Here is a 22,482-nt window from a genome sequence, read left to right as displayed (position 1 = left end):
GAAAACTATGCACAGGTGCGGTCGCGGGTCGCCGGGTCGGGTCCGAAATTTCGGGGGCATGGGCCTCGGAATGGGCCCCATCGCGAGCTTGAAAGCCCTTGAAAAGCAGCCGCCCGCTCCTGAAGAGCCCATAGCGCTATTGTTTGTACACTACTCCTGTGACTGTATCCATACAAACTTACACGTCGTTCAAGCGTAACCTCAAGGCTTGAAATCCCGACTGTATCAACAAGAAGCACCGCACACCAGCATCCGGCCCTCGCGGCGCTTGTCAAGATGCAGATTTTCGTGAAGACCCTGACCGGCAAGACTATCACCCTCGAAGCGAGTTTGCAAGGCCCAAATCTGGGCTGAAGTCGGAGCGCCACACACCCACCTGCACCCAGGCCACCCACGCCCTTGCTTGTGCTGAGACGTATACTGTCTGCCTCTGGCCGCGCAGGTGGAGTCGTCCGACACCATTGAGAACGTCAAGGCCAAGATCCAGGACAAGGAGGGTGAGCCTACGTGCGAAGCTGACTCGCCTGGGGAACCCTAGTCGCTTTTGAGCCGCTTGCCTCTTTCCGGGCCCGTAACCTGCGTTTCCTACCGAGTTCAACCAGTCTGAGCGTGCCTTGGGCGTGTTTTGCGGGGAGTCAGAAGGGCCATTGTTCAAGTTCTGAAACGGAGTAATTCCTGCAGCAGCGCTGCCAAGGCAGCGATGGCAGGTTATGATGGCACATAGGTTGTGTCATGTAGGGTTCGCGAGTTGTAGGCGGGCACTCTGTTGGAGACCTGTCACGTCGCGAATCGGTCCTGCGCTTGTTCGGGGCCTTGAGGGGCTTCCCAAGCTGTTGGACTCCACGTTTGCGGTTTGGCAGCCGTGGCAGCCGATAGCAAAGCCAACCTCGGGTGGGGGCGTCATTGAGACCTTCTGCGGGCTTCGCATGTCTGTCATGACCTTCGCCAAGTGCGGCAGGCCCTGTCAGGGGCAGCATAGGAAACTTTTCTCACCGCCTTAATGGACGGGCGCCCAACACAAATCCATGAGGCAGGCGACGGTTGCGTGTGCCCTGTGACAGAAACGGCTACCCCCCACCTCCCCCCGCCTACGCACAGGCATCCCCCCGGACCAGCAGCGCCTGATCTTCGCCGGCAAGCAGCTGGAGGACGGCCGCACCCTGGCTGACTACAACATCCAGAAGGAGTCGACCCTGCACCTGGTGCTGCGCCTGCGCGGTGGCATGCAGATCTTCGTCAAGACCCTGACGGGCAAGACCATCACGCTCGAGGTGGAGTCTTCGGACACCATTGAGAACGTGAAGGCCAAGATTCAGGACAAGGAGGGTGAGTCGGGGCTCTTTCCTTACGGGGGGTAGGGGTGGGTGGCCAGGCGGGTCAGTGGTAAGGCGGGCGCTTTGCAGCTGCACTGGGCTGTGTTGATTGCTGCTTCCTGCGCCCACCCACTTTGTCTGACACGAGCGTTTCCTCACCGGATGCAGGCATCCCCCCGGACCAGCAGCGCCTGATCTTCGCCGGCAAGCAGCTGGAGGACGGCCGCACCCTGGCTGACTACAACATCCAGAAGGAGTCGACCCTGCACCTGGTGCTGCGCCTGCGCGGTGGCATGCAGATCTTCGTCAAGACCCTGACGGGCAAGACCATCACGCTCGAGGTGGAGTCTTCGGACACCATTGAGAACGTGAAGGCCAAGATTCAGGACAAGGAGGGTGAGTCGGGGCTCTTTCCTTACGGGGGGTAGGGGTGGGTGGCCAGGCGGGTCAGTGGTAAGGCGGGCGCTTTGCAGCTGCACTGGGCTGTGTTGATTGCTGCTTCCTGCGCCCACCCACTTTGTCTGACACGAGCGTTTCCTCACCGGATGCAGGCATCCCCCCGGACCAGCAGCGCCTGATCTTCGCCGGCAAGCAGCTGGAGGACGGCCGCACCCTGGCTGACTACAACATCCAGAAGGAGTCAACCCTGCACCTGGTGCTGCGCCTGCGCGGTGGCATGCAGATCTTCGTCAAGACCCTGACGGGCAAGACCATCACGCTCGAGGTGGAGTCTTCGGACACCATCGAGAACGTGAAGGCCAAGATCCAGGACAAGGAGGGTGAGTCGGGGCTCTTTCCTTCCGGGGGGTAGGGGTGGGTGGCCAGGCGGGTCAGTGGTAAGGCGGGCGCTTTGCAGCTGCACTGGGCTGTGTTGATTGCTGCTTCCTGCGCCCACCCACTTTGTCTGACACGAGCGTTTCCTCACCGGATGCAGGCATCCCCCCGGACCAGCAGCGCCTGATCTTCGCCGGCAAGCAGCTGGAGGACGGCCGCACCCTGGCTGACTACAACATCCAGAAGGAGTCGACTCTGCACCTGGTGCTGCGCCTGCGCGGTGGCATGCAGATCTTCGTCAAGACCCTGACGGGCAAGACCATCACGCTCGAGGTGGAGTCTTCGGACACCATTGAGAACGTGAAGGCCAAGATCCAGGACAAGGAGGGTGAGTCGGGGCTCTTTCCTTACGGGGGGTAGGGGTGGGTGGTCAGGCGGGTCAGTGGTAAGGCGGGCGCTTTGCAGCTGCACTGGGCTGTGTTGATTGCTGCTTCCTGCGCCCACCCACTTTGTCTGACATGAGTGTTTCCTCACCGGATGCAGGCATCCCCCCGGACCAGCAGCGCCTGATCTTCGCCGGCAAGCAGCTGGAGGACGGCCGTACCCTGGCTGACTACAACATCCAGAAGGAGTCGACTCTGCATCTGGTACTGCGCCTGCGCGGTGGCATGCAGATCTTCGTCAAGACCCTGACGGGCAAGACCATCACGCTCGAGGTGGAGTCTTCGGACACCATTGAGAACGTGAAGGCCAAGATCCAGGACAAGGAGGGTGAGTCGGGGCTCTTTCCTTCCGGGGGGTAGGGGTGGGTGGTCAGGCGGGTCAGGGTAAGGCGGGCGCTTTGCAGCTGCACTGGGCTGTGTTGATTGCTGCTTCCTGCGCCCACCCACTTTGTCTGACATGAGTGTTTCCTCACCGGATGCAGGCATCCCCCCGGACCAGCAGCGCCTGATCTTCGCCGGCAAGCAGCTGGAGGACGGCCGCACCCTGGCTGACTACAACATCCAGAAGGAGTCGACTCTGCACCTGGTGCTGCGCCTGCGCGGTGGCATGCAGATCTTCGTCAAGACCCTGACGGGCAAGACCATCACGCTCGAGGTGGAGTCTTCGGACACCATTGAGAACGTGAAGGCCAAGATTCAGGACAAGGAGGGTGAGTCGGGGCTCTTTCCTTACCGGGGATAGGGGCAGGTGGCCAAGCGGGTCAGTGGTAAGGCGGACGCAGCTGCACTTGGCTGCGTTGATTGCCGCTTCCTGCGCCCGCCCACTCTGGCTTACACGAGTGTTTCCTCTCCGGATGCAGGCATCCCCCCGGACCAGCAGCGCCTGATCTTCGCCGGCAAGCAGCTGGAGGACGGCCGCACCCTGGCTGACTACAACATCCAGAAGGAGTCGACTCTGCACCTGGTGCTGCGCCTGCGCGGTGGCATGCAGATCTTCGTCAAGACCCTGACGGGCAAGACCATCACGCTCGAGGTGGAGTCGTCGGACACCATTGAGAACGTGAAGGCCAAGATTCAGGACAAGGAGGGTGAGTCGGGGCTCTGTTCTAACGGGGGCAGGGGCGGCTGGCCAGGCGGGTCAGTGGTAAGGCGGGCGGTTTGCAGCTGCACTGGGCTGTGTTGATTGCCGCTTCCTGCGCCCGCCCACTCTGGCTTACACGAGTGTTTCCTCTCCGGATGCAGGCATCCCCCCGGACCAGCAGCGCCTGATCTTCGCCGGCAAGCAGCTGGAGGACGGCCGCACCCTGGCTGACTACAACATCCAGAAGGAGTCGACTCTGCACCTGGTGCTGCGCCTGCGCGGTGGCATGCAGATCTTCGTCAAGACCCTGACGGGCAAGACCATCACGCTCGAGGTGGAGTCTTCGGACACCATTGAGAACGTGAAGGCCAAGATTCAGGACAAGGAGGGTGAGTCGGGGCTCTTTTCTTAGGCGGGGTAGGGGCGGGTGGCCAGGCGGGTCAGTGGTAAGGCGGGCGGTTTGCAGCTGCACTGGGCTGTGTTGATTGCCGCTTCCTGCGCCCACCCACTTTGTCTGACACGAGCGTTTCCTCTCCGGATGCAGGCATCCCCCCGGACCAGCAGCGCCTGATCTTCGCCGGCAAGCAGCTGGAGGACGGCCGCACCCTGGCTGACTACAACATCCAGAAGGAGTCGACCCTGCACCTGGTGCTGCGCCTGCGCGGTGGCCAGTAAAGCGGCTGAAGGACGTTGGCTGTGGGCGTTTTGGTTGGCAGCGATGAGCTGAAGGCTACGCTTGGCACACGCCGTGTAACAACATGCGCTATCACTTTTCGGCTCGACTCGCCCACTCTTGGACTGCTGTTTTCTTGGAAATGCAGTGAACAGCTGGAAGTATAGCATGGGACTGCCAAACCGGTTGTTGGGATGAAGTTACGCAATTTCAGCATGCGGGTACTCAACGCGACTCCCGTGCAATTCACGTCACCAAACAGCGCGCAGAGAGAAGGGGGCAAGAATGCGGATGTTACAGAGGGGACAGTCCCAGCACCCGAAACGCCGAGCCAGCACATGCCACCAGGGCCCAACGTGACGCCACCAACCCCGACGAGAAGGGGGCAAGGGCCAGTGTGACCTTCGAACATACCGTTACATGGGTTCAGACGTTGGTAGTTGTAATACATAACAATTTGCCCAGTGTTCGCCAAGAACAACATTGGGGACGAAGGTGCGGCGCATCCTTTGCCGGGAAAGCTCAGGAGAATGGCGCCTCGTGGCAGGGCAGGCTGGGCAGCTCTTTGTGCTCATCCCACATATGGATTCTTGTGTAAAGCCACTCAGGCACCTCCTTAAACACTGTACAGCATCCTGAAGTGACCTAGCACAGCTCTGCTGGACGATAACTGTCCATGGCGCCTGGGGAACACCCCGAGCTATTGCAGAAAATTCACTGTACAGCAAGCCGCGGACGACAGCAGCTTCAAGAAATTATACGAATAGTAAGAGAACTTTTCGTCAAGCTGGGATACAGTGAAGGAGAGGATGTCACTCGCCAAGCAAGTCTACAGACCGAGTACGCGGCTGCCATGAGGGCACTTCGCGCAACGTTATCGGAGTGCTGCTCTCTGTCAGAGGAGGTCGAGCGCCTTGGAGACCCGCAAGGTGCGCGCCGACACGCACCCTGAGAGCCCAGGCTCAACTCGTGAATCCTCGGCCAGAAAGCTTTGCCTTTGCTAGCTGCACAGCTGCGGCAGCATACGACCAAGATGGCCACCTTTGGGGCTCTGATTGCAGGGGCTTCGACCACGACGGCACCGATGGAGAGCCGCGACGCACCCGCGGAGGCGCCCGGCGCCCTGCTGCAGGCGGAGCTGTGCCTCAAGAACGAGGCGCTCAAGCAGCTAATAGACCAGCTGCGGCAGATGCTGGAATCCATGTGCATGTGGGAGAGCCACAAGTATCAGCTGGACCGAATACGGCAGGTGGAGGGGTCGGTGTGAGGGGGTGTGGTCTCGGCCGAGCTTGCGTGGTGTGCGGGGATCAATGAACCCACCACGGGGGCTCGATGGTGCGTTGGTCATGGCAGTCATGCATCACCTCGCACATGCAGGGTTTGCGTGCACTGGGTTTCGGACAGAATCGGATTCAGTGGCTGCCGTCAGCCGACGCCAAGCCTCCTGGGACTGTGCGTGCCCGCCCGGCCCGCCGAGTCCACTTCGCCTTGACTGACCACGCACATACCTACGCACATAGATTCAGTGCATGATGCGCAGTCAAGCGCAAGTACAACCCATGAGATACTTGTGCTTGGTATCTTGGGAATGTGGTGTTCTAATTGTTGGCGTCTTCATGGACTCTTCATGGCAGGCACGGAGGTGTCAACGTGAGGTGTAACCCTGAGCGTGCAATCCTTCCTATGTTTGCACTCATGCGGTTTACTGTGGTATAGCAAAGCCCCAGAAGTATTTACTGCTCCGTAGGTAGTTATTGATGTTAAGTACCGTATTGACGCTGCTAGCCTTGGGTGACTGGCGACGGGGGGGGGCCCGGGCACGGTGGCGACCAAGGGTGCAACCCCTAGTTACAACCATGGCGGCATTGGGAGTGTGTGCATGCAACCTGCGTTGAAGGGTGTTCCGATGCGTGTGGGGGCTTATTGCGATGCCTTCTGAGTTACGGCTATCAAGGTCCTATGGCCTACGGGGCTGCAGCTGTGTGAGACTGTGAGAGCCTGAATGCCGGAGGCATGCGGGTTAGCTGTCCATGCGACACACCTAGCTGTTGCCTGCTGTTTTCTGCGCTGCTGACTAAGCAGCTTCATGTCAGTAGGTTAAGGGACATTCCACGATCATGGCTCAAGCTTTTGGAAGGAGCATCAGCGCCACGAGTTAAGGCTTAACGTCTCGTCACAGCGGGCGCAGTTGCAAAAGCGCGGAACGTTTTGGGGCTGTTTGGGAGGTGTGGGGCGTAACAGGTTCATACAACGAGGTGGATGAGTGTATAGTACTTGAAGTGGAAACCCTGGGAACTGCAGGAGGCTGCTGGTGGAACGTCAATGGGGGGGGGGGGGGGCTGTGCGCGTTCAGGGGTACACGGCCAGTCTTGGGATGGCTGGACCGGTGGCGAGGGTACCATTGCGGAAACCTGGCGGGTCGTGTAACTTGCAACCCGTCGCCCGCGCTGCGGAATGCATACTTAAATCCTCGTATATGCATTCTTACAGAACCCGACGATAATTGCGACACGACAGCAACTGGTTTTCCGCCAACTTTGACACCGTGCGGCTGCAGACAGCGTGCGCTGCGTAGGTAGCGCCTTATTTTGTCTACTGTTCAATCTGTAGCTATCAATAGCAACAGTCGATGAAGAGACCCGCTCGAGCAGCAGCTCCGGTGAGGCAGGGCTGCTCGCATCGCCGTCAGCGTAGGGGCAACCTGTTATAAGTAATTGCATATAGGCATACATGAGTTAAATGCATCTAGGTCGCCGCTCCGGGACCAGGTCCTTGAGGCCAGGTTGCGTTGACACAGGTGTCCAGGCGTCGCAGCAGTGTTATCTTGCTCCAAGTACTTTGCAAATAGAGACGTGCCCATACCGGCATTCGCGGGCTCGACAAGTTCGCGTGAGCCCCAGCGCTTGCGCAAGCATCGCTTGCCAACTCCCGGTCAAACCTCTACCTGCGTGTAGGCCCGCCATGCGCGCAGAGTCACGAGCCTCGCCATGTTCATAATGGGCAGCGCGTAAATCAGCCTGGTGGACCAAAGTTGGATACCTTCTTCGCAGTCGATTGGTTTTGCTGTTCGCTGCGCCTCCTCCAATGGCTACCACCGACAGCCGCATAGATGATAAACAGTTCTTATCTCCGCGTGCGGACGTGGCGCTGGCGCCAGGCTGTGTCACCACGCCCGCCCTTGCTAAAGAGCAGCGCCCGCAGGTGGTGCCCAGCCCCGAAGCCCCGGCGTCAGGTGCCAGCGACGCATTCCGACCATCCAGCCCGCAGCTGCTGACGACTTCCCGCCGCAGCCTCTCCTCGGCCTCCTCGGCGTCGCCCTCTCCGCCCAACGAACGGCCGCTGCCTGCCCGCTCGCCGCTGCGGCCTAGCCTGTTGCCTCTGGAACTTGACACGCGCAGCACAGGCGCCCCCGCCACCTCCGGCCTTACGCCGCAGCCGCCTGCGGCAGGCAGCCCGGCCTCCGCCAGCATCAGCCCCCGCCTGCGCACCGTGTCAGGTCGCTTCTCGCCCGCCGCCGCCGCCGGCAGCCCCTGGAACAGCATGGAGATGGGCGGCCCCGCCGCCACCGGCAACAGCAGCAGCAGCTTGACCCTGGGCCTGGTGCGAGAGGCGCCCTCGCCACAGCCACAGCCGCAGCTACAGCCGCACCTGCAGTCGCAGCGCATCCCAAGCACCACGCTGGATGCGCCGCCCACGCCACCCGCTGCGCCGGCCGCAGCTGCGACGGACTCCTTCGGCACGCCGCTGGCGGCGACACCTGCGGCGGCGCCCGCGCAGGCGGCGGCGCTGGCCCCTGCTTCTGGCGCCGACCCCTGGTCGGAGCTTCAGGCGCACTGCATGGCCGTGTACGGCGGCGACCTGGACAGCAGCGATGAGGAGGAGGGGGACGCGCCGGGGCACGGGCCGGCGGGCGGCGGCAGGTGGCCGCCGCACTTGCTGCCTGGGCGCCGCAGCGGCGCCGGCGGGTTTGCGGCTTCGGGCGCGGGGCATGCCGCGCAGCCAGCGGGTGCGGTCGCAGGTGGTGATACGGGTGCGCAGGTGAGCGCGCGGCACGCGGCCGCGGCGGCAGCTGCGGCGGAGGCGCTTACGGCTGTGCGCCGCCGCAGCCTCAGCCCCTCGCTGCATGCTGCTGCGGCTACTGCTGGCGCGCCGCGCACGCTGACTACGGACACAGCTGTCGGCGGTCAGGGCCAGGGCCACGACACCGCCGGCCGTCCGCCCGGAGCCCTCCCGCTGCAGACGCGCCACACGGCCGGCGGCCCGCAGCCCCGCAGCGGCACCGGAGCAACCGCAGCCGCTGCGCCTGCGGCGACGGGCCTGCTTCGGCGCTCCCAGCCGCCGCCAGCGCTGCTGCGCACCCGCTCCGCCACCTCGCAGTTCGCCGCCGCCAGCGCCGCCGCCGCCGCCACGGCATCCGCCGGCGCCAGCCCCGGCGTCGGCCCCTCGCCCGGCAGCGTCGGCCGTCCGTCCCCCGGTGGCGCCGTCACGCAACCCGGCAGCATCAGCAGCAGCGCCGGCGGCACGGGCCCCGGCAGCGCCGCCATCCGCGCTGCCGGCGTAGCCGGCACCCGCAGCACCGGCGGCGGCGGCTTGGCGGCGGCAGGCGAGCTGTACGGCTCCTATCTGGCCACTGACCCCGGCATGGCCTCACCAGGACTCATGTCGTACGGCGCAGCCAGTAGTTTCCTGTCGCAGCAGGGCAGCACCATCCACGGCGCCGCCGCGGCGTACGGCGCCGCAGCCGCCGCAGCGGTGGCGGCGGCAGCCGCGTCGCCGGGCGGCTACTACAGCCCCACGCCCGGCGGCGGCGCCAGGTCCTTCGCGAATGTGGGCAGCGGCAGCGCCGCCGCCGCCACCGCCGGAGGCATGGGCGTCGGTGGCGGCCACACGGTCTCCGGTAGCGGGGCCCTGATCGCGGACGGCCTCGCCTCGCCTATGATGGGCACGACGGACGGCAGCGCGGCCGGTGGTGGCGCCGCGGCGGCGGCGGGCTTGGCGCCGTTCGGCTCCATGATGCTTCAAACAGGCGGCAGCAGCGCTGACATCGCTGCTGCGGCCGCGACAATGCCGTCCGAGCTTTCGGCGGCCATGTTCACGGACAGCGCTGACGGCGGTGCCGCCGCGATTGCGGCGGCGGCTGGCGTGCTGCCGCGCAAGTCCGAGAGCGGCGGCGCTGCCCTGACCGCTGCCAGCATCCTGGACGTAACGCCCGTCACCGACGCCGGCCGTCTGCGACGGTTGTCACACGATGGCCTGAACAAGCACGCGCGCCGTTTCAACAGCAACGGCAGCGGCGGCGGCGTCTTGAGTGAGGGCGGCGGCGTGATAGACGGCACCGCCGCCAGCGCTTCCGGCGCCACGCAGCCCGCCGCTTCTGTCACCGAGCCCGGCGCCGTCAGCATGTCGTCGCTGGCGGCGGCGGGGGCGGCGGCGGCGCATGGCGGCGCCGCCAGCGTCAGTGGAGCTGGCGGCGCCGTCAGCAGCAGCGGTAGCGGCACTGCCAGCTTCGCCGCTGCCGGCAGCAAGGCGCCGCTGATTTCGGCGTTGGCCTTTGAGCGCGCGCCCTGGACGTCGCCGCTGGGCGGCTCCACCTCCGCCTCGGCGTCCGCCTCCGCCTCCGCCACCGCCTCCGCCGCCACCTCGGCGCTGCCGTCGCCGGTGCCGGCGGCCCTGGGCCTGAATCCGGGTGGCAGCTCGCCCCTGGGCGGCTCGAGTGGCGGCGCCGCCGGCTGGGCGCGTTCCCTGGCATCGCCGTTGGAGCGAGTGGCGGCGGCGCGGTCGGGCCTGGCGGCGCTGCATGCGGACGCCACCGCCACCATCACCACCGCCGCCGCCGCGCTCGGCAGCGCCGCCGGCGCCGGCGCGGATGCCGTGGCCGCGGCCGCCACCAGCGTCGTGGACAAGCTGCGCGGTTACCGCTCCTCCAAGACCCTGGTCAACTCGCTCTCCCTCGCCGCCAACGCCGCTGACACGGCGCCGCTGGCGACCGGCGCCGCAGGCGCCACCGCGGCCCCGGCCGCGACCTCGCCCAAGCGCCTGGGCCACTTCGTATCGATGCGCAACATGCGGCCTACAGCGATGCCATCGTTCCTGGAGCGATTGAGTAACGCTGGCGGCGGCAGCGGCGGCGCCGCCGGCGGCCGCAGCGGCCGCACCAGCTGGGCTGGCAGCGCCACCGGCCCCGGTGCCGGTGCGTTGAGCCGCAACAGCAGCCGCCGCAGCGTGAGCGGCGGCGCCTCAGCCCTCGTGAGCGGCAGCGACTGGGGCGGCTTGTCGGCGCTGCACAGCGCCAACGCGTCGCAGGCGAGCGCCGGCGGCGGCGGCGGCGGCAGCTTCCGTCGCCGCCGCGACGGCCGCTGCAGTCTGGACGGTGGCGTGGGCACGAGTGCAGAGCTGGGGTTGCATAGCTTCCAGAGCCACCATCAGAACCAGCAGCACCATCAGAATCACCAGCACCACCCGCACCAGCAGCATGCGAGGATGCCAGCCGTCAGTGAATCCGGCGGCGCCGCCAGTACCGGCGGTGCTGCTTCCTCGGCGGCGATGGCGGCGGCAGCGCTTGGCGGCGGCAGCCAACGTGAGCTGCTGCTGCCGCGCGGCCCCACCGGCGTCCAGCTGGCTTGGTCGGTGATTGACGAGGACGAGGACGAGCATGAGGTCGCGGGCGAAGCCGGTGAGGGAGGGCAGGCGGCACAGGTGGAGGCGGCGGCGGCAGCTTCCGTCGCCGCCAGCCGGCAAGCGCGGCTAGTGGCGCGGGCCGGCGGCGGCATGGTGCGGGCGGTGATATTGGAAGATGGTGAGGAGGGTGAGAGCGAGGACGCGCAGGACACTGAGGAGGAGGAGGAGGAGGAGGAGGAGGAGGAGCAGGAGGAGGAGGCGCAGGAGCGAGAGGAGGAAGACGGCTTCAGCTTTGCACGGAACGGTGCTGGCCCAGTGAACCTGCACATGACATGCTGAGGGGGGCAACAATATGCTGGGGATGGAGTTTGTGGCGGCCTCAGGGGGCAGCGACCCGACCTCTGACGGGGCTGAGGCGGAGGCGCCGGGTGGGAGTCGGGCGGGGAGTCATGCGGACGGTGCGGAGGGGCCTGGTTGTTGTGTGATACGTCAAGACCGACGTCACGTCGCGGCAAAGACCGATGGGCAGCCGCGAAGCCGTGACATGCACCCGGGATTTGGTGTACGTGTGTGTACTGCAGGCTGGTGCGGCTGTGTGTATTTTACGAGCAGGCGGGCTGCTGGTTGCGGGTTGGGCAATTTTGCGTCTGTTGGCAGGGTGGTTTCGGTGTCGGTTCAACGCCGACTGGGGTCCCGCTGACCGCGAAGGCAGGTCAAGGGGCGGTCACAGGGGTTGATACAGTCGTAATTGTTCTTGGTTTGTTGCGGTGACGCATGACATGAATGACACGTGAGCAGGCGGCTAGCAGGTGTGTTTGGGCAGGTCTCCGGGCCCTTCAGCCCGCGGGAGGCATGCGGCTGTGGGCCTGGTGTTCGTGCAGTGGCTCTGCGGCCCGGCCCGGCCCCATGGCGGCGAGGCCTCCTGGGCGCGCCCACAGCGACAAAGACAACAACTCACATTGATGCCATGGAATTTATCTGACTGGCAGGTGCAACTGTTGGGGGGTGCTGCTTGCCGTTTGATGATGGGCAAGTGGAGGTGCGTGCGTGCATGCGTGCGTGCGTGCGCTCATTCCCGACTGGCTGATTAGGACGACTGGGGAACTCGGAAGCTTCAACTATGGTACTCGCAATTGGGCAATTGAGAGTTGTGCCCACAATAATCTTAAGCTGTACGGTATCAATTTGTTGTTCTGTTGAGCTGGGCGCTGCCTGGCAGGCGGCGGCAGTGCGCCCGAGATAAGCCCGCAGCAAGCAGTGAGGCCACAACATAGCCCTGTACCACGACTGAGGATCTGCCTGATGGAGATACCGTAGTGCCGCTGGTACCTCCGCTGCTGCGTTGCCTTGACGGTGTGAGTGATTCTCCTGACAGCAGGGCCGCTGGTCGGTGCGGTGCAAGGGCTCCGAAGGGCGTGCAGGGGGCGAGCGGAGGATCGGCGCCATGTGTATGTGTGTGGGAAGGGCAGGACTGGCGCAGGCGCCGATAACGACTGGCAGGGGTATGTGCTTGGCAGCTTCCAGTAAAGGCTCAGCCCCAAAAAGGGGCGAGCCATAGCGCTGCGGAGCGGGTGCGTTTCAAGCGGTTTCGGCCGTAACACGCCAGGCGGGACATAATTATGGCGGATTCTTGGTGGTGATTGCCCTAAAGGGACATCCCACTCAGTCGTGCATACGGTATCCAGTTTGAAATACATTCTTGTTTGGAGCCGGGCCATGCCCTGAACAACCATTGGCTAATTGTGTGTCATGGCCAGGTCATAAAGGCGTGCAGTCACGCACGCACAGCTGCAACACCTGAATGCATGCTCATGTGCGAGAGGAGGAGCAAGTGATGGCCGGAGGAGGTGGTTTGCTTGCCTGTGATTACGTTGCCGCGACTCGCGCGCGTGCTGTGTCTTGTTAGTTATTCGACAAAAGCACGCAAGCCTGACTGCCTATGTGCAGTGCCGGCAATGGGAAATGGGGAGTGCGGAGACAAAAGATCTCCGACTCTGTACAAAGCATTTGGCTCTTTCCTTATACAGCGTCTTCTTTCCTTCGTGCATGTGTGCGCGCGCTATACGATAACGCTGGCTACAAAGGGGCAGGCGCAGTCTTTGCATGCGGGGGCGTGTGATCACAGGCGTGTACCCGGCATGGACTTGACGCCTGATGCGGACAACACAGGGGACAACTGGCTTCGCATTTCACGCCTCACATATCATTGGTTGGCTGACTGCACGCGTCCTTGGGTGGAAGGTCGTGCGCCTGGAAACCCTGCCATGAGATTGCACTGTTGGATGCGGACAAGCCGAAGGGAGCTTGGCCTGGGCGTGTGCCTGGTACCGCGCAAACACACACGGTGGGACAATGTGTGTGTGTGTCGGTTGTTGGACGGGGCAGGGCTGCGGGAAGGCGCAGCCGCTCCCATAGCCCTCGTGTGTTTGCGCTGCGTGTGTTGAATGGGAACTGACAAGCGCGCCTGTGTGTGTGCGTGTGTGTCTCTGTACGTGTGTCAATGAGCACAAGGAAAACAAAGCGTAGAGACGCGTGTGTGTCTTTGTACGTGTGTGCCCCCACGCACAACGCCTCGCTGCATGGGTGGGCTGGTGCGTGGCAGCGGCCGCCGTGGGCCAAGAACGCACCCCACTGCATCTCACACCACTGGATGCTGGCAGTGCCTGGAATGCATTCTGCCGTACCGTGAGGCGTGTGAGGCGTGTGTGCGATGGGACAGGATTTAGGCAGGTTGGCGAGGTCCCGCGTGTGTATGGTGTGTTATGGCGCGTGTGCTTGTATAACCTGGTGTGTGCTCCGATTTTGTGTGCTTACTTTCAAGTCTTAGCGTTGCAACTCTAGCTTTGTCGTCACAAGGCAGCGGTGCTGTGGGCACAACTCCCCCCATGCGTACCATGCATCACTGACGTACATACCATCACATGAGAGGATTTCCCTTCTCAAATGTGGCATCCCGCATCCTCGCAGTTCCGCGGAGACTGCCTGTCTAGAAGGCTCGGGTCCCCTAAGGTCGTACCCCTGCACCGCCACCTACTCACAAACTTAAATGCGATGGCTACGCACACTGCTGTGTACCGGTATCAGTCGCCGTATCAGTCGCCGTATCCGTCGCGGTATCCGTCGCCTCTTGGACTTGCGGGCGTGGAGGCAGGCTGTTAATACGGTGACTGTGTTGCAGTGAGGGGGCTTTGGATGCCGCAGCGGAGCGAGATCTACCCTTGGATCTACCGACGGGACAAGAACGCGCGATCGGCGGCAGCACCCATGGTTGAATCTGATACGAGTTTCTGCGACGTAGTGGGACTGTGGGAATCCGCTGAGGTGCTGAGCGGCGGGCCTGTAATCCCGTGTACCGTATTCTCCCCCGCGCCCCTCCCGCCTCGGCTGCGTGGGGCTGTCGAACCGCCGCCGCGCGCTCGCGTGTTCTCAGCGGGCTCCGGTACAGCATTGCGGACGAATCAGCTCTCCGGGAAAGTGGGAGGCGTTGCACGGTGTGGGCTGGCGCGGTGGCGCCTTAAACAGGGGCGCTCACACTGCGGCCAGCAAAAACACAAGCACCCGAGCAGTTCCAGAGCCCGAACACCGCATAAACAGCACGCAGCAAACCAGCACTGCCTGTGACCGGGCTTGCGATCCTCCTGCTCATCCTACAGTCCTACTCCTTCGGTGCCATAAATTTTTCTGCCGCTAGGCCACTGGCGGTGCGGCCGTGTAAAAGCGACGCTATTGCGTGCCGCCGCACGCCTCCAAGACTGCCACCCAATCCGTTACCCCCTGCCCCCGCCTCCTACATTCCCGACGCGCCTGGGGGCACGCTGCATCCGCCGTTGCGGCCTGTGCACCCGCAGCTGCACTCCCCACCCCCTGCAGCGGCCACACCCGCCCCGAACCTGTTAAAATGCCGGACCTGCCCCCAACCCCCCAGTCCCCGCCTCGGCCGTCCCCCCCCCCGCCCCGCTGGCATCCATCCCGCCGCCGCAGCCCCCCCTCCGCTGCCCCCGCCCCCGCCCCCAGCCCCTGCCACCGCCACTGCTACCGCTGCCCCTGCTGCCCCGCCGGCCTCCAGGCGAGGCCCGCCGCCGCCGCCTTGACGCCGGCCATCCAGTCCACCAGCGCCCGGAGCGCGGGGCAGTCCTCGGCGGGCCGCACCGACGACACAGCCGTCACGAACAGCCGCCCGGGGTACAGCCGCTGCGGAGGGGGCGAGGCAGAAAGAGAGTGGAGTGAGGATTGAAGGCAACTCAGTCACAGTAGGGTACCGTACGGACTGTACATTTCAGGTCCAGCTCGGCCCCAGCCCCAAGACACACGCCCAATACGCACACACGCGTCCGCCCACCCCACCTCCCTTCCCCCTTCTCCCCACCTGCAGCTCCTCCAGCCCCAGGCACAGGTCCAGCTCGGCGCGCGACAACGTCACCGGCAGGTCGCCCTTGGTCAGCACCAGGCACACCGGCCGCGAGGACAGCGACGTGTTCTGAAGAGAGGTGTGTGTTGGGGGGGGGGGGAAGTAGGGGGAAAGCGCGGGCCGTCCATGAAAGACGGGGTGAAACCATGACTAGGCCGAGGTGCCGACATCCAGAGAGAACAGCGCGCAGTCCACTCTTGGCGGTGGGGTGGACAGGTCTCGTTCACCCGGGTTGCGGAAGGGGGGGGGCATGTAGATACCAGCCCAAACTTAACCGAACCCAACGCAATAGAGCGAGGAGGAGAGCGTGGCCTAGCGGAGGGGGGATCTGCAGCCTGCACTCGCCTGCAACAGGTCGTACAGCGCCACGCCCGCGGCCGCCAGCGAGGCGGCGTCACTCGTGTCCAGTGTCATCAGGACGGCGATGAAGCCTGCGGGGCAAGGGGAGCGGAAGGGGTGGGGCGAAGCTACCCGTCACCCTAAGGCCCATGCCTTTTAGCCCACCTAGTGGTTGGGTCAGGGTTGGCTGCCCACCCAACACACTCATCCACACACACCCATACACACACACACACACACACACACCACACCTCACACACACACGCTCGCTCACCTGCGCCGTACCACTGGCGCCACAGCGGCTGCATGCTGCCTCCGCACTCCCTGTGGAGGTCCACATGGCGGCACAGGGGAGCAGGCGGGCACAGGGGGGCACAGGGGAGGCGGGTGGGGGCCGGGGCGGAGACTCCACACCCCAAGCCCTGACGCCGCGCCTTGAAACGCCGTGTCCCCGCCCTCCCGCCTTGTCCCCGCCTTCCCGCCTTCCTGCAGTGGCCGGCCGTGCAATCCCTCCTGTGACCCCCGGCCTCACACAGGCACATGGCAGCGCGGCGCACCTGCCGCCTGCCGCCTGCCTGGGGGGGGGGGGAGTTGCACGGCTCCCTTCTTCCAGCCCCCAGCCCCCAAGCACCCACCCACGGCGCCCAACCGTGGCACCTGCTTGTCCTCCTTAAAGGCTCCATCGCCACCTGCCGCCTCCCTTCGTAGTGCCCTGGCGTGGAACAAGCAACCTCCCCTTTGGACCTATTTGTTGGGCTCGGGCATGTAACCCAGTATCCCCCTTCCCCACACCTGATGACGATGTTCTTGACAGGGCAGCCCTTGGGTGTGGGCACGGTGTGGTCTATGCAGCCGTTGGTTTCGGTGGTGCCGTTTTTGAAGTTGGCGGGAGTCTTGCCGTACACCGCTGTCGTACATATGCATGGCAGGCGGGCAGGCAGGCAGGCAGGCGGGCAGGCAGGCAGGCAGGCGGGCAGGCAGGCAGGCAGGCGGGCAGGCAGGCAGGCAGGCGGGCAGGCAGGCAGGCAGGCGGGCAGGCAGGCAGGCAGGCAGGCAGGCAGGCAGGCAGGCAGGCAGGCAGGCAGGCAGGCAGGCAGGCAGGCAGGCAGGCAGGCAGGCAGGCAGGCAGGCAGGCAGGCAGGCAGGCAGGCAGGCAGGCAGGCAGGCAGGCAGGCAGGCAGGGCAGGCAGGCGGGCAGGCAGGCAGGCAGGCGGGCAGGCAGGCAGGCAGGCGGGCAGGCAGGCAGGCAGGCGGGCAGGCAGGCAGGCAGGCAGGCGGGCAGGCAGGTGACAGCGACATCAGCAAGGCGTGTGTGCGTATGGGCATGGGCATCGGAGTATTGCGGGTGACAGGGTTGCTGTGCCCGGCGGCAGGCATCTCAAATTCTCAGGCTGTGCAATATGGTGCAAAGTCATGGGGGCATGCCGTCGGAGCAGCATTTACGGAACTGCACACACGTGGCCGTACCCGGAAAACAAAACGCAGCACCTACTTTTTAGCCGCAGCCCCAACAACGTCTTGCCGCTCCCCTGCGGCCATTGAAGATCAGGTGTGTGTGGTGTCGGCTTTGGATTGGGGGATTGGGGGCTGAGCTGGCAGCATGGCTGGGAGATTCCGCGCAGGTGGAGTTGCCACGACGTGGACCGCGTGTGCCCGCTGCACTCGACACAGGGGCCACGCGGGACACGCTGCAAGAGACGCATCTTATGCTGCAAGCTCTCACGGAGCATTGCCTGACCGCGTTCCCCTCCCCGAGCTCCTGGGGACGTTAGGCCACCGGCAACTGTCATGCCAAGAGAACTCCTTCCAGCTGCAGTCTGGGATAAGAGGGAGAACGGCGTGGAGACGCCATTGACCATGGCTCCGAGTCCGAGCCCTGCCAGTCCCCACCCACCCTGCCTCTTGCCCCGCCCCCACCCGACAACCCAGCGCTGACGGTGCGGCCGGCCACAGGCTTGCTTACTCACTTGGAGCCCTACTAAAAGAATGTCATCTGTAGATCCTGTTGGGCTGTTTGGGGGCTTGTCCGTGCCGCAGCACGTCTTGCCCATGCTCATGCCGTCGGCGAGCTCCGCTGCAGGTCCCAAACGGGCTTCTACTATCCCTGCCTCCCCTGGCTGCGCAGGTGCTACCTTAATATACTTAATCGACGGGAGCGACAGTTTTCAGTCTTGGGAATGGGCAGGATGTCAATAAGTTAATGACATGAGTACATAATGTCACCAAGATAACTCCAGTGTTTATGCGGTTAACAGCAGCGCTTGACAAAGTCATGCATCATGGTTCCATCAGGTGCTCCACACTTCTGCCACCATCCGTTTTCCCTATTCGCCAGTTCCAGAATTTGATACAAGTATTGCTAGTCTGAGACTTCTACAGTAGTAAGCCAGGGCCACGACCCCAACACGATTGCCAATTCACGGACATCCCCTTGCAGCTGGACGCCAAAGGCGCCGCCTTCGGTCGCGATGGGCACAAGAGATGCCGAGCAAGCTGATGCTGGCCAGGGCGCTGTCAGCGGCGAGGCAGGGACCGCATCCCAACCTGCCCAGGCGCACGTCACAGCGCGTGCTGGCGCTGAGTTTTCTGCGCCGCACGCGGGCACGCTCGCACCACCAGCGGGGGCGTCTGGCTCTTCCCCAGATGCCGCATCATCTGCGGGTGCTGCTAGTAACCCGGCTGCTGCGATAGCGGCGGTGGCTGCCCTAGGTGACGGCGAGGAAGGCCGGGCACTGCTGCAGGAGTTCAGGGACGCGTTCAGTCACCTGAATGACGAGACCTTCAGTGAGTCGTATGCGCGCACGATGGATGTGGATGTGGAATGGAGCGCTGGGTTTGTGATGACTGTGGAGCGGAGTGGAGTGGCGTGATTTTGAAGTACGCCTGGGAAGTGCGCCTGCCAAGCTGTCAGCACACCGGTTCGCAGGGCTGTTGGTGCGCACGATGCTGAAATGCTGAGTACAACCCCCTCTTGCTCCACCTCCCCACCCCTCCCGGGCAGTCACTGCTGAGCTGCTGCCGCGGCAGGCGGCGGCGCTGGCGGCGCTGCGGCGGCGCTGCGGGCTGGTGGGCAAGGCGCGCTGGGCGCCGGGGCAGCTGCACGCGTCCGTGACGCCGCAGGAGCTGGCGCTCATTGAGCAGATGAGGTGCGGCGGCGAGGTTCCGGATCTGGATTTACATCTAAATAATGTGGATCGGGGTGTGAATGCGCATCCGGATCTAATAGATGTGGGCGTTGCTCGCATGCGCTTCCATGTTCCTTCTCGCGCATTGTCACGCTGCTTTCCCCCTGTCCTAACCCTGTCCGCTCCACATCCACCCGCGCACACGCCGCAGGGAGCAGCTGGAGACCGCGCAGCCGCCGCTGCTGACCAGCCCCCAGGACGCCGCCTACGTGACGGACCTGATGCTGCTGCGATACGTGCGAGCCAGGGACCACCACCTGGGTGCGTGCGTGCGTGCGTGCGTGCGTGCGTGCGTGCGTGCGTGCGTGCGTGCGTGCGTGCGTGCGTGCGTGCGTGCGTGCGTGCGTGCGTGCGTGTGGCTTTGTGCTCCTCTGGCACACACACCCAACACCCCAGCACTCGATTCCCAAACACACGACCCCAGCACAAATCCCTAATCCACACACACACACAACCCTAGCACACACGCACACACCTCCCCCTCCCCACAGACAAGGCCATGCACATGTTTGCCCACTCCCTGGTCTGGCGCCGCACTCACACGCCCTGGGCCATGTCCAACCCCGCCACCGCGACCAACAAGAACTCGTCAGACGCCCGCATCGTGGGGTACGACACGCAGGTGTGCGTGCGTTTTGTGTGTTAAGAAACAAAACCAGACGACTTGTGTGTGTATGTGTCTAGTGCATATGTGCATGTGGATGTACGAGTGAATTGTACTCAACGTTTTTACGCAGCGACAGCACGCAAGGCTTGATGTGCCGTGGGTGTGACACACCTTTGTTCTCCTCGTGCTCTTTGACACAACACACATGGGGTATGGCAGCAACCACCAATGCATGTGTGTGACGCAACCTGCAGGGGCGGGTGGTGGTGTACAGCAGTTTCGCGCGGAGTGTGGAGCGCACGCCGGAGCACGTCAAGGTGTGTGTGAGGGGGGGGCGGGAGGTTTGGGGGCACAGGGGAGGGGCGGGGGGGAGGGCGGCATGAGGGGACACATGAGGGCAGGGCCACCGAGGCGGGGGAGGAGCCAGCTAGTGGGGTCCACCGGCTCCGACACGTCCTCCCGCCTACTGCATTGGTTTCGCCCGCATTCTCCCCACATGGGCTAACTGGGTCTCGGGTTCTTTAGTATTGGAGATAACTGCCTCCCCCCTACCGTCTACCCGGCTTCTGAGCTATCATGAAATGTACACCCTCCCTCACACGTCCTCCTGCCCGCTATCTCGCTGCCTCCTCCTCCTCCTCCCCGGGGCCTGTCTGCAGCTCAACACTACCTGCCTCATGGAGAAGGCCACCCTGTGCGTCAACGCCGGCAGCCCCGGCAGCGTTGTGTGGGTGGTGAGCGCGTGTGGTTGGGTGCAGAGGGTGCGTATGTGGGGATGCGTGTGTGCTTGTGCGTGTGCGTGTGTGAGTGTGAGTGTGAGTGTGCGGGTTGTCTGCTCGGCACGCTGTCAGCGGGCCCTGATGGACAGGACTCACTACGTTATGTTTCCGTGCCACGCTTACACACATACACACACGTGCAGAACCACTTCGGGGGGCGACACAAGAATGGGTTCGGGTGGCGCGACGCGAACCCAGCCTTCGCATTGGGGGCCATCGATGTGTGTAAGTGGCTCGTGTATGCACATGAATTGCGCCGCGGGTGGTGCAGGTGTGGAAGTGTGGCCCTGTCGGTCGCACCCCGTGTCGTGCCATACCCATGCACCCCCACACTTCTACAGTGCCATCCCTGCCACGCGAATGCCATTATTTCGTGTGACAAGTTTACATCCTAACCAGCGTGTTGGTTTGCACCCCGAACCCTGCCTTGCAGTCTCCAACCACTACCCCGAGTGCCTCGCCACGTGAGTGCATGCGGCGGGGACTGTGGTCGCATGGACGATTGAGTGTGTGAGCCACTGCCTTTCGTGGCGGTGCATTCATCCACCTTGTTGTTAGCCGGCGCGCTGCTGCGTTGTGTCCCACCGACACACGTTTACACACACCTGTCCATACATGTGTTGCAGCCCTTGTGCCGTGTAAACACCCCTTCCCCTCGTGCTCTGTCAACACAAACACGCGTATGTGTGTGTTTGTGTGTGGTAGGAAACAACAAAACGAATATGTGTATGCGTGTGTATCCCTGTGTATATGCGACCGCAGCATGATTATCGTGGACCCGCCCGCCGTGTTCTTTGGGCTGTGGAAGCTGGTACACCCACTGCTGCCCGAAAAGACCGCCAAGAAGGTGTGAGAGCGCGGGGGAGGGGGGAGGAGCTGTGCGTTTATGCCTGTTTACAAAGCACAAGGGAAAAAAGGGTCGAATGCGCAAGCAAAGCCGTGTGTCAATGAGCACAAGGAAAGCATAGCGCAAAGGCAGTGTATGTGATGCAGCAAAGCGATGGTTTACGGATGTTCCCTGAACAGGGCACAGTGAGCGGCAGGGGTAGGCGCTGTCAGGAAAAGCTACGGCCTGCAGATACACCCGGCGCCCCGTGTAGCCACCCGCAAAGTGCACCCATCTCACCCATCCACCCACCGTCACCACCTACCTACTCACCGACGGTGAAGCCCCCTCGGAGCGGTGCCATGCCCTCACTTCTCCCCAACCCGCTGCTGCTTCTTGCCTATCCCTACCTACCACCCCCGGACGCGCCTGCCGCACCGTTGTGCGGGGCTACGACTTCACTTCTTGATTGGTTGACCCGGCACACATCCACACAGCCCCCTGACCACCCGCCGTCCCCTCCTCACCCCCCTCCTCACCCCCTCCCGCCTGACCTCCCCGCCAGGGCGACTTCATCCACAGCCACGCGGACAACAGCGCCAAGTTCAACGCCCTGTTCGGCCGCGAGCTGGCCGCTTACATCACACAGCTCATACAGCAGGACGCGCAGTAGCAGGCTGACTGCGGCAGTGTGTGCGCGTGCGTGCATGTGCGTGTGAGTGTGAGTATGTGTGTGTGTGACTGTGTGTGTGTGTGTGACTGTGTGTGTGTATGTGTGACCGTGTACGTGTGTGTCATAGTGGCACTGTGAATGGCGGTGTGGTGAATCAAGTAAAGAGGCAAGAGTGCGGCAAGTAGTATTGCTGACTGCGTATGTGTTCGGCGTGGTGTGGTGTGGCGTGGCGTGACGCGTTTGCCTGGCGTTGACAATGGTGGCAGCGGTGATCATGGCGGGTGGGCGGATAGGCGGGTTGCCTGACCGCCCTGTGACTCGTGGTTATTGCTTGGAGATGCGAGCGTCACGGCAGAGTGTGGTGCGTGGCGGGCTGGTGGCAGAGGCGGGTGCTGCGGGACGACAGCTGGGTCGCTGGGAGCGTCACGTGGAAGTAGCCAAGTAGGTGGCTAGGCCGGGGCTGCTACCACGCGCAAGAGCTGATGCTGGGGGTTTGCAGCAACTTGACGGTTCGTGGGACCGAGGTCGTCCCAGGCACCTCTCCATGGTCCCTGTGCGCTTGGTCACCCGGATGAGTTGTGCTGTTTGTTAACGTCCACAGCGTCAGTAGGTGACTCAGTGCGTGTGTCAGCACCAACAGCACAAAAAGGTGCGTTTAAAGACGCCAACAGTCTCACAGAGATCACTTATAGCGTGGAGCGTCAGCTGCTACTACCTTAGCAGGCGGCCCCAGCTGCAACGGCGGCCGCAGCCCCTGCCCTGT

At 63.6% G+C, this 22,482-nt stretch overlaps 5 protein-coding genes across 5 annotated transcripts; 4 read left to right on the top strand and 1 right to left on the bottom strand.

Annotated features, from left to right (window-relative positions):
• Positions 1 to 138: 138 nt before the first annotated feature.
• CHLRE_11g467567v5 (uncharacterized protein) lies at positions 139 to 4,377 on the top strand. Its single transcript, XM_043067316.1, has 11 exons — positions 139 to 324; positions 443 to 497; positions 1,099 to 1,326; positions 1,482 to 1,709; positions 1,865 to 2,092; positions 2,248 to 2,475; positions 2,631 to 2,858; positions 3,013 to 3,240; positions 3,391 to 3,618; positions 3,773 to 4,000; positions 4,156 to 4,377. The coding sequence occupies exons 1-11, from the start codon at positions 277 to 279 to the stop codon at positions 4,284 to 4,286; spliced, it is 2,058 nt and encodes a 685-aa protein (XP_042919316.1). The 5' UTR covers positions 139 to 276; the 3' UTR covers positions 4,287 to 4,377.
• A 343-nt stretch (positions 4,378 to 4,720) lies between these two features.
• On the top strand, positions 4,721 to 6,723 carry CHLRE_11g467566v5 (uncharacterized protein). The gene is made up of 2 exons (XM_001701329.2): positions 4,721 to 5,213; positions 5,346 to 6,723. The coding sequence occupies exons 1-2, from the start codon at positions 5,138 to 5,140 to the stop codon at positions 5,549 to 5,551; spliced, it is 282 nt and encodes a 93-aa protein (XP_001701381.2). The 5' UTR covers positions 4,721 to 5,137; the 3' UTR covers positions 5,552 to 6,723.
• A 597-nt stretch (positions 6,724 to 7,320) lies between these two features.
• CHLRE_11g467565v5 (uncharacterized protein) lies at positions 7,321 to 14,257 on the top strand. Its single transcript, XM_043067315.1, has 2 exons — positions 7,321 to 11,225; positions 11,286 to 14,257. The coding sequence occupies exons 1-2, from the start codon at positions 7,369 to 7,371 to the stop codon at positions 11,305 to 11,307; spliced, it is 3,879 nt and encodes a 1,292-aa protein (XP_042919315.1). The 5' UTR covers positions 7,321 to 7,368; the 3' UTR covers positions 11,308 to 14,257.
• A 111-nt stretch (positions 14,258 to 14,368) lies between these two features.
• CHLRE_11g467564v5 (uncharacterized protein) lies at positions 14,369 to 17,840 on the bottom strand. Its single transcript, XM_001701358.2, has 7 exons — positions 17,617 to 17,840; positions 17,142 to 17,178; positions 16,442 to 16,556; positions 15,924 to 15,973; positions 15,656 to 15,741; positions 15,269 to 15,379; positions 14,369 to 15,093 (listed from the first exon to the last, which is right to left on the bottom strand). The coding sequence occupies exons 1-7, from the start codon at positions 17,704 to 17,706 to the stop codon at positions 14,935 to 14,937; spliced, it is 648 nt and encodes a 215-aa protein (XP_001701410.1). The 5' UTR covers positions 17,707 to 17,840; the 3' UTR covers positions 14,369 to 14,934.
• A 170-nt stretch (positions 17,841 to 18,010) lies between these two features.
• On the top strand, positions 18,011 to 22,322 carry CHLRE_11g467563v5 (uncharacterized protein). Its single transcript, XM_043067314.1, has 10 exons — positions 18,011 to 18,433; positions 18,651 to 18,795; positions 18,986 to 19,095; positions 19,326 to 19,456; positions 19,696 to 19,758; positions 20,101 to 20,175; positions 20,364 to 20,445; positions 20,654 to 20,684; positions 20,983 to 21,067; positions 21,612 to 22,322. The coding sequence occupies exons 1-10, from the start codon at positions 18,118 to 18,120 to the stop codon at positions 21,717 to 21,719; spliced, it is 1,146 nt and encodes a 381-aa protein (XP_042919314.1). The 5' UTR covers positions 18,011 to 18,117; the 3' UTR covers positions 21,720 to 22,322.
• Positions 22,323 to 22,482: the final 160 nt, after the last annotated feature.

This window comes from Chlamydomonas reinhardtii, chromosome 11, assembly GCF_000002595.2.
Source record: "Chlamydomonas reinhardtii strain CC-503 cw92 mt+ chromosome 11, whole genome shotgun sequence".
Lineage (NCBI taxonomy): Eukaryota > Viridiplantae > Chlorophyta > Chlorophyceae > Chlamydomonadales > Chlamydomonadaceae > Chlamydomonas > Chlamydomonas reinhardtii.
Note: the sequence above shows the minus strand (reverse complement) of the source record. Positions and strands in the feature narration are given on the sequence as shown.